A 10,864-nucleotide genomic window follows, 5' to 3' on the forward strand; every position below is an offset into this window, starting at 1 on the left:
AATGTGCAAAACAAACCCACCCACCTGCTACATGACACTGCATTCCCATTTCAGTGCTTAAGTCCAGGTTGTAAATGACTGCTTATAGCAATAAAGAGAATGCAATTGTTTCTATTTAAAATTATGAAAATATACCATACATACCATTACATTGTAATTTACCTCAGTGTTCTCAAAGCACAAAAGCTAATGGGATGTGAGGCCATTTAGTCCACAACAAAACTAGCCCTTAAGGAATAATAAGTAATCTCTGCAGTTCTTCTCTAAGCTTGAGATGACTTGCTATACCTCCCTTCTAATTGCATACTGCAGCACATGCGTTATGTTAAATCATGTGGTAGATGGGAAGTCCCTACATTAACTACATGCTTTCACATTAGAAAAAGAAGAAATCTGTCTTTGTCAAAAGTTGAAGAAATATACTCTAAAGGTTCTCCTTCAATGGTTCCATCCTACTTTAATCTGTAAATCATGTACACATCTATATAGCCTCTTTTGCAGTTTTCATACCAGTACAACAAAAAAAGACAGATTTTTATGGCCAACTTTCAAAGTGATAGAAATACAGAATCAGTCAGGTGCAGATGTACTGGAACATCCATGGTGTAATGGGAGAAGTTAGCTACAAACCACACCTAATTCTCATTAAAGCCTTAAAAAGCAAAACAAGTGCAGCACTCTGATAACAACCGATAGGGTAAAACAAAGCTGTCCTACTACAATATGCCCTAAACATTTCACTCCACCCTCCTGAATTGTGTATCCCAAAGAGATGAAATCCTTGTATTTTTTAGTTGTTGCAGCTATAAACTGCATTTAATAATGACATACATGGCATGTATGTGCACTGCTGTAAGATGGATTTAATAATGATACATTTAAGTGTGTGTACAGAAGCATATTAGTAAGCATACCAGATATGTCATGAGTTTAAGTCCCAGAACTGCCCAAATACACAAGTTTAAATTCAGATGTGATCCTGCTTCAATTTCTCCCCTTCCTCCAAGTGCCATCCCAACAGTTCATCTGGTTCCAGCACAACGTTCTCACGTTGTATTGATGTGACATGCAGTATCTTCTCATACCAGACACAGTGGTTCAAGCTTAGCCCTGCTTTGTTGCTTCTTAGTCAGAGTAATTCTAAGGTAAATCACTCACATGTGTTTCAATTTTGAAGTAAACTTCTTAAGTGAGACAAGAAATATACTTGTATCATTTATATATATATTTTTACCAGGCTTTTTATCGAAGGTGATTATCTGGCCTTGACTCTTTTCCAGGGAGGTATTTTTAAAATGGACAGTAATTCAAAAAAAGAGGGATGCACATACAAGAAAAATATCTGAATATGTTTCATGACAGAAACAGAAGCAATAGCAGTAGGAAAAGCCACTGTCTGCAGCTTCAGTGCTTGCCTCATCTTTCTAAAACACTCCCATGACCACACCCAATGACTCAGACTTCTGCATTCGTTATGCACCATACAAAATCTGACCTTCCAGTAGATACCCTTGCTGGCCACCAGCATCTGTTGCATCAGCAAGCCATCATCTGATGCTCAGTCTCACTGTTACTCACTGTTAGTCTTTGCCTGCAGCTCATGTACTAAGAGCTAAAAATTCATACATCCTGCCTCTTCTGCTAAAGGAGTATCTGAGTGCTGTGCAACATCCATTAGAGCTCTGTATTTTGACAGGGGTTAGAGGTGGCGAAGCACTGTGCACTGGGGAAAGATTCATAGTAGAAAAGACTATAATGTGCAGTAATCTTGCAGGAGTACTTGCTGGAGTCACTTCTTAAGTAGAGCTTAGTGTGTTGCGGCTTTTTGAGACATGCTTGACAGTGAGTGATTCTTCCTGATTTGTAATATTAAATAGTGTTAATGACTTTATACTCAGTTCTGTGACTGATGAGGATTTTTCCTTTGTCTTGGTGATACCTCTGATGCAACGCTGCATTAACTTCCTCATCACTTATGCCCGTATTTAAACCAAATTAAAAAAATAGACGACAGAATTACTTGCTGGATACACATCAGCTGTGCAAGAATCCACTGCACCTTCTGCCTAGCCAAAGACACACACTCCCTCTCCCTCTCCCCATGCACTCCCTCTCTCCCTCCCTCTCTCTCTCTCTCCATACACTCTCTTCCCTTCCCTGCACCTCAGCAAGCCAGCCAGGGGCTACTACATTCCTATGGTCCCCTCCATGGTGGCAGCACCTTGAACCAGCCTAGCTAAACCACACTGCAGTGTTAGCATAGGCAAGAGGCATCTCAGGCACTGGCACAAGCTGTGGGAACTGTAGCTGCCTGGCTCAAGGAGGAGAGAAGGTGGCAGCAGAGCCCCAACGGCACAGCCAGCTCCAGACAGATGCTTCGGAAGGAGTATTCATTCCCTGGGGCTGCAGTGAGCAACTGACCAGGTTTGGTGGCTGTGCCTGGCCCTCAGTGAGCCCCATGAGCACTTTTTCTCCCTCCTTTCTTAACTTTATGAAAAGACCTTCAAGCTTCAATGCAACTATTATTTTTGCCTAGCATTAGAAAACTCAGATTGCTTCACCTAACAGCCAAAATAACCTGTTGGGATAGGGCTATCCAAAGGGAGGAATAGTGAAAGAATAGTTCATTTCTTTAATTAACACCTTATGTGGCACAGAGCGAGGAAAAGTGGCACAGACAACTTACTAGTCCTACCAGTTTTAATGCACAAACCTGATCTCCACTTTCTTTGCTCATTTAAAATCAGTTCTATGAGATAATCAGCATCTGGCATTCACTTTTTCCTTTCTGTAAAAGGCTGAATGTTCCCAAAGGGCTGAGCATCTGCCCCCTACCCCCCTCACATGCAGTAGAAGCTGAGAACCAGCAGAATCAGTCCCAATACAAAGCGCTATCCAAAGCACTGTATGACTGGGTGGGAATTGGTGGTACTCCTAACAAAAAGGATGGGTGGGTGGAGGGGTAAATACTTCATCTTTAGCTTGATCCTTACCCAGTGATTTATATTTTAAACGCTTTCAGAAAACCTTATTGAAAAGGTCAGAATGTGAGCAGACTACTTCAACCTCATGGCCACACAAAATGGAAAACAGGTCATAGGCTGAAGATGTAAAACGTTACTGAAAAGAGATAGGAGAAATTATGTAAAAAATGCTGAATGATCCCTTCTGACATTGCTTAAATGAGGAAGCAGTTGCAGCAGCAATGCCACCATCTGACACCTAGACATGAAGTTTCACAGGCTAGTGTTTCAAATACTGCTATTGGTCGAATTATTTCCAGGGATGCTGTTTACTTTTTTGCTCATGAGTCAGCTCTAAATTGAAACGTGAGCTGTAATATCTCATGAAGAGTACCTTCAGTTAACAAGCCAATAAAATTGAGATGAAGACATTAGTAAATTTGCTAAACACAAAATCTGTATTCATTTGTAATTTTAAAATGTGTATCTGTAACTACCATCCATATAGATGTTTTAAACATGGTAGCTACATGCAGCTGTGGATGTTGTAACATAATGGCAGTAAGAATCCGTGTGAAAACTTTCCTACTGAAGAATATAAATAAAAATCTTTCTCATATAAACATAAAAGACAAAAAGCTGTAAAAGATGCAGTAATCAGTACACAGCTAGTCAGTCTTGGGAATCTAAGACTTTATAGAGTCTACAGGATCTAGAATATCTGACCACCCAGCCACATAATTGTATGAACTAGGGAAAACACCAGGTTTCAAGTGCAACCCTTAAACAGGGGTTTTCTGAAACAGAATATTAATTGCTAGAGAGATTTTTAGACAGGACATATGTGCTGTTATCCAGAATCTATCTTTTGGGCAAAATGAATTTAGGTGTCTCTTGTAAAGCAAGATCTATGTGTGTATGGGGCATAAAACAAGTCAGTAAGCAGGAAAAAGAGCTTAGGATAAAATGGCATGTTTGTGGAAAACAGGTATGTCCTACAATCCCCACTGAATAACAGTGTTCATTACTCTCAGGGACCTCACTCACTGTGCTTCCAACAGTGCTGAGGTGAAGGAGATCATCAGTGCACCGGAGAGTTGAGTGACTCAGCCTGAAAACAAGCAGTGAATAATCATAACACAAAACTTCCACCTGAGCATCTGCTTGTTAACATTACATTAATTCTGCCTCCTATGAAGTATAGCCAGTTGCTATTTCCAATTTACAGTTCAGGAAACTGAGGCACAGAGAGGCTATAGCATCCCAGGCTTAACACAGTAAATCTGTAACAGAGCTAAGGACATGATCTAGAACTCCTGTCACTACATAATTTTGCCAGACTTTCTCAAAGAAAATCTGTATTACAGTTCATGCTCAAATATTGATTGAAAATATTTCTCTTACCTACATACATCACACCCTCTTTGGTCTTCTCTGCAGCCTCTGTCACTCCCTGCTTGGTCTTTTCTGCAGCAGCCACCACACCTTCTTTAGCAATGGAGAAACCTTTCTTAAACACATCCATTCTTTTTGCTTGTTTGGGTATCACCTGCAGGATCTGTGGGAGGGATAACAGTAAAAAACACCAAGACAGTGACTGCAATATGCAGTCTTACCCTCTGTGGATATTCAGTTTCTCTGCCAATCTCTATCTTTGCTCTTACTCCTCTGCTGGATGAAGACAGTGTGGCAAACCTCACAGCCTTTGCCAGCTCTTATTGATCAAGTGCACTGCAGCATAGCCAATGCCTGTGAATAGCTGATACTGAAATATTAATGAAATGGATCTGCCTGACAGGATTTAAGAAGCGGGGTGGGGGGGTGGGGGGGGTGGGGGAGGTGGGGAGGAGAAGGACATTGGTAGACTTTCTGGAAAATTTCCAAATGGATAAGGCTTTTAAAATATACTGTAATGCTCTCACTCAAGGACACACTCAGATCCTTTCAAGTGGAGAGAGATTCTTATCTAAAGAGCTGAGTTCCTGAAAGCTCATCTCCCTGAGGTTGCAGCAAGAAGAAAATGCATGCTCTTGTGGGTTCCCTGAAGCTGGAGAGCATGTAAAGCAGGTAGGATTTGTAACAAAAGAAATAGGGTCACATTTCTTGGTCTAGCATTTACTAGAACTCTTCCAGCACAAAGCAGTAACAAGACCATTATTGGTAGTAAATACTGACAGAAAAAGGGGCACAAAAGCCATTAACTAATGCCTGGTGCTCAGGTATAGAGAGCTGAAAGTCCCACTAGCTGTGTTTGCGAAGTCCAAAGGTGGCCCCTCAGGGAATTTAATATGAATTATGGTTTTTGCTTGGCTTCACATCCTGTTACAATGGTGCATTTCTGAAAAATCAGATGCTTGTTGGGGGAAATCCTGTTTCCTATTTGTTTCTCTGAGCTGCAGTAGACAGAGCTCAGTGAAGCTGCTGCAGAATGATGCAACATTTTACACAGACACCATCACTTATGTCAGAGGTCTGTGTCTCAGGGTATAGTGGGGTGAGTAAATGATTGATCTGAGAACTGATTGTGAAAATCTTTTAGTCTGCAAGAAAAACCCATCTAGACTCAAGGACTCACTAGTACAAAGAATATTAAACCATATGAACATTAGTCACAGTTGGAAATCCCAATATGCCTTAAGCTAAATTATCTTCTGAAATAGACCCTGAGTGGCCTAAATTAACTATTGTCTCACTAGCAAACTGAAATTTAAAGAAAATAAGATTAAAGCAATTGCTGCTGCATTCCTATTATAACCGGGTGCCTAGCATTTTACCTGGTAAAAGCTGCCCACAAGGTGATAGCTTTTTTTTATGCTGCTGTATCTCATGAAGCACCAGTCTCTGAACACCAAATGTGACTAGCTTTGGCTGCTTTTTCTTACCAGGCAAAGGGATATTAAACTAGGAGGCCTAACTGCATTATGTGAGGGTAATACACTGCAATATCATGAAGTCTAATGGTCTGTAAGTCACTACAGCCATAAGCTACCAGCCTGGAAGATTTGCATAGGGAGTGACTATAGAGAAAAGATGGAAGTCTGAATAAAAAATTTTGCATATGTACATACATGTAGACATGTGTGACATGATAGTTCTTACTGCTGAAGTGAAGCATATTTCTTTAGTTTTTGGGAGAGTCTTTATACTCCATACTGAAACACCTGAAAGGCTGTTGATCTGGAGAATAATACATAGTTTTCTCTTGTTCTCACATAGATCTTTTGCTCTCATAAATGGTTCTCCTCCATGAGGAAATGGAGAAACAATTCCATTTGAATGCAGAGGAGTCAAATCTGTGAAAGACTGATAAATTTGTTTATTGTTAGTTAAAAAAAAACCCTGCAAGATTATGAAGGTGGCCATTACAATATGCTAACAGTGTACGAATTTCAGTTTAGATTGTTGTTATATCAAACCAAGAGATGTAATTGTTCTAGACTGATGCAATAACTAGTGAAAACAGTTTTTTTTCTATGATCTTTCAAAATTTCCTTTAGAGGTGGCTGATTGAGTGCTACCCAAAGCTGGTGCCCATTTCTGCTCCTACTCTACTCTTAAATTAGATATACATGTTTTATTGAATTGTGTAGCCAATTGTTTAACACAGATGCTCTTAGAGTCAGTGGTGAGACTCCCACTGCTTTCATTAGGAACAAGGCAGGTGTCACATTTTTAATATGTTTGGTAAAAAGTGAATTTGCCATTGGGGATCCTACAAGGCCCATTTACTCTTTCATTACGCTTTCAAGAAGCATTAAACCACAGTGTAGAGCTTCCCAGGGTTATGGCTGCTACAGGTATTTTCATGAGAACAGCCAGTCTTATAAGGCTGAATAAGTAGTATATTTTAACTTTGTTAAGCTATTGTTCTGTCAGTGTAATTTGTACAATTGAATTCTACGTAGTTTTCATTGTTACCAAAGTTAACAAACACATGAAATATCTAGGCACTCTGGAATATGAAACATGAATCATCATGAGATTCAATTAACCAGTGCTTAAATAGAATATTCCTTTCCTGCATTCTCCTCTCCTAATGACCTTCAGAAAAGGACTCACAGGAGGCATTTAAATTTTGTTGGATCACTCCTGAGAAAGCAAGCAGTTTGCATAGGCATTGTTCTATTTTCAGGAAAGCTCTGGACTCAGGACAACATTGCAGGTGATCTATATAGAGCAGGCATCAGTAAAGGCTCCTAAACATTTCCCACCCCATGGCAACCATACTACCCTATTTTCTATTCCAAGTAGAGAATTCAGTCCTGATTTCTTGCCAATCCTGCCTCAGGCAAATCTAACAACAGGAGTTAAAATAAGCAACCTTGGCTTTAAGCTTTTACTGAGCTATGAGCTCTGTGCCTGAAATACAATCTTCCATTTATATTAGCTCTCCAACAATAGAAAAGCTTTAGTTAAAATTTAGAATAAAACAGGTAGTTACACCTGCTAAAATCAAACACAGGCTTCCAACCCCCACACTCTTTCTTATACCAAAGGAAGCTGGAAAATCCACATACCAGCCTGAAGAGCCATTTTTATATCTGCTTGGTATGCAGAAGTCACCCCATCAAAACGGCAGCTATCTGAAACAAAGCAGCTTTTGTTCACCGTCTGTATAAAACTGTTCCAGGCAAGCTTTAACAGCTCAGGTGGCTGCGGGAAAGCATGTATCGGGGAGCTGAGGAGGAGGGCAGGACATGATAAACGTGTTCTGGCTAAACGCGTGTTTGGCTCTGCAGCTCAGTAGCCTGCTTGCAAACTGTCATTCATTTACTGCTGCATCTATCTGGTGGGGTTTGACCACTGCGAGTCTCTCCCTGCCCAACATGAGTGGTTTTGAGAGTCCCTGAAAGGTGCAGTTGCCCACATCTGGCCTGCCTACCCGTCTCTGCAGGCACCAATGGCCAGCATCTCACCTGGGAGCATGCCTGTGCTGTGACAGGGCCGTCTGTCAGCAGCTCTGCAGCACCAGTCTAACTCGAGACTATTTTCTTCCCCAAAGTACAAACACTAAGGAAACACAGGAATGTAAAGGGGGGGGGGGGAGAAATCAAGATTCCCTGTCCTCTGCTGCTGCCTTCTTTGTGTCTACAGCAGACTAAAATAGAATTTTACTTTGTTTGTTGCTCTTTACTCTTGTTTTCCCAGTCGCAAGTTACTCTGCATGCAAAACCTCAATCTTGCCATTTAATAAGGAACTCGCGTTGCAGACTATCAGCTGACAAAGGTATCTCATTGGATTCAAGGAATGGGATTTGGTCACATTCTATTTAAGTATCAAAATGGTGTATGACACTGTTTGAAAGAAAGGTAAGGAAAGGAAAGACAGTCAGTTGCTTTTGTGGTTAGTAAATATCCTTTGTTCAGGAAGTTTTTGTAAGCAGAATAATATTAATATATAGGATCAAACCTTGCTCCATATAAACAAAATCCCCTCCCCCCCCCCTCCATTTATGGATGCTTCAGAGTGCAGAAAGGAGAACTGTCTGTCTCAGACCATTAATTTACATGCTCTAAAGAAAACAAGGAGTTCTGTCTGACATCCTCTTGGCAAACAATTTAAGACTTGAATCTCTGAGTGCATGTTTGCATAGCTAATGAGTAATTTCCTTTGTCAGAGAATAATAGTGTAAAGTCTGACAGATAAACAGCTTTTAAGCCACATATACAGAGAGGAGAGTGCTGCTAGCACAGCACTCAGCAGTCTTTAGTGACCAATCTCTATTGTTCAATATTGTTTATAGATTTTGAGCAAACTTAAAAAAAATAGTCAACAAGAAATCACCTTCCTCTTCTGAAGGACAAACTACTGAAAAGAATAACTTCTTAGCCATACTGTTTGCCTAGGAAAGAAATTTGCCAAAACTGTTCTTTCTGTGCTCTCCCCCTTACAAGCCTGGGCAGTGCGTGTGTATGTGAGTGCAGGAGCAAGATACAGAGAATTAGGTAGCATTTCCCAGATTTAAAAACCAATGACTGACAGGCACTTGTACCCTTGCTTAACAGGTATCAACAAAAAAGTGTCTGTTCCTCTTCACAGACAAAATCCTTTCAGTTGTTCAGTCTGCTTCAGGGATTCGAAGCTGGGCTATATGAATCTAAAGCAATATATACTTACTAAAATAGCTTTTCTCAGCTTTCTAGACATTTTTTTCCAAAACTTTTTAAAAAGATACTCAGATTCTGAATTTAAGACCATAATATAGATTTAAGACCATTATGGGTAGATAGTGAATCAGAGAAGATACAGAAGAAATGAAAAATAATCTACTAATTGAAAATTTAATTACCAAGGGCTCTTTCTCCAGAGAGAAACTAATTGGTATAGTCGGTTGCATTTGCTATCCAAATATGTACAAACTATTTATTGAACATATTGTTTGGCACTGTTCGGTCACCAACCTCCTATTGAATAGTAGGTGCAGGACTGTCATTCTAAACAAAGAGAAAGTGGCCAAGATGAGAAAATGGATTTTAGATCTTACCAGCTTGTCTAGAAGGGCCTGCTGCTTTTTGACAACTTGATTATGGAACTGCAAATGGCACGTTAGAGTCTCCGGGCAGGCAACACTGCAGGGAGTTTACAGATAGGTTTAACATAATTTTTGGTAATTAACAGACAAGGCAAGAGTAGTCATGAAAGTTATCTGCAAGACCACAGGGTGTATGGGCAGTCTGGTGTAATTTGAAATATGAACTGTTACAGAATGAAAAGAGTGTAAAAAAGTATTTTTCAGAAATACTTGGGAAAAAAGCATTTTCATGAACAAGGGCACAGAAGGGGAAAAAAAAAATCACACACACAATTGACTGGGAACCAAGAATGGAGGAAAAGTATGTATCATCTGTCACATTCAACTGCCAAAATAGAGTTTGCTTATTTACTTTACACTAGTTGTTTTGAGAAGTGCCAGAAACTTTGGAAAAGTATCAGGGCAGCTATCTAATGTCCCTATTATCATGTCACTTAATGATGGGGTATACTTCACTTATACTACACTTTCAAGTATGCTTCCAGAGTAACACCTGTTTCCAAATCATTTCGCAAACTATGCTTTGAACTGCATTTATTTCACCCATTTCTTCCATTCCAACAACACTAATATCCTGAATAGATCTATAAGGCACCCCAAGCTTACAATAAAGCAGGTAATTGAACAGCAGATAGATATCTATGAGAGGTGGTGCACAGTTGTCTTTCTCATTCAATAATTACCTCCCGGAAGAGACTGACCTCAAAAGGCAATGAGTGAATTATGGAAAATGATCACATACATCTGCTTTCACTGCTTTCCATGCTGAAGCACCTGCTCAAAAGAGGAAAGGTTGTTATGCACGATATTCCTAAATACAGACTCACATCCTCTGTAGATGTTAAGGAAGAAAACTTACAGCTCTATCTACCAGTAATTTGAATGTTATGAACAGACAGAACAACCTGAATGTATTATCGAGGACCCTAGATCAGGACAGTTGATAAGACAAAAATCTTGACAAGTGTTGTTCTGTAACTTTGAGTTACTGATACTTTGAGTAACTCACACTTTCCATGTATTCACTGCAGCATCATGCGCTATACTCATCACAAGAAAGATGTCAGTCCCCAGCTTGCTCAATATTTTAGCATCTTCCATAACTGCTTCTAAAAAATCATGTTAAATTATTAACTTGCAAAGGCAGAGCAATTCATGCCTCTTGTTTGCTATGTTTGCAGGCAGTACAGTTTTAAAGATATATAGAACAAATTCTTACACCTGGCAGAGACACAGCTGGATGGCAGAGAAACATTGCCCCACTACTTGTGGGATAACACATCTGACCGGAATAAAGATTTAATGAATGAGGCAAGACTAAGTGGAAAGGCATATGCTGAAATATGAGTCCAAAGGTTTGGAAGTAGG

At 39.9% G+C, this 10,864-nt stretch overlaps 1 protein-coding gene across 6 annotated transcripts in view; it reads right to left on the reverse strand.

Annotated features, from left to right (window-relative positions):
- The window catches only part of SNCG (synuclein gamma), a 34,028-nt gene that overhangs the window by 11,875 nt on the left and 11,289 nt on the right, over positions 1-10,864 (reverse strand). Inside the window, exons 4-6 of one of the 6 annotated variants that reach the window (XM_062580130.1) lie at positions 10,198-10,270; positions 9,449-9,533; positions 4,368-4,521 (exon numbers count right to left, since the gene is read on the reverse strand). In XM_062580130.1, the coding sequence (XP_062436114.1) occupies positions 4,368-4,488 (121 nt within the window). In that variant the 5' untranslated portion in view covers positions 4,489-4,521; positions 9,449-9,533; positions 10,198-10,270. Of the gene's footprint in view, positions 1-4,367; positions 4,522-4,627; positions 4,691-6,031; positions 6,113-7,480; positions 7,609-9,448; positions 9,534-10,179; positions 10,271-10,864 lie in introns of those variants that run through there. The other 5 variants (XM_062580131.1, XM_062580134.1, XM_062580132.1 and 2 more) reach the window with 5 other exon arrangements.

The sequence above is a fragment of the Rhea pennata genome, chromosome 7 (assembly GCF_028389875.1).
Source record: "Rhea pennata isolate bPtePen1 chromosome 7, bPtePen1.pri, whole genome shotgun sequence".
Taxonomy (NCBI): Eukaryota; Metazoa; Chordata; class Aves; order Rheiformes; family Rheidae; genus Rhea; species Rhea pennata.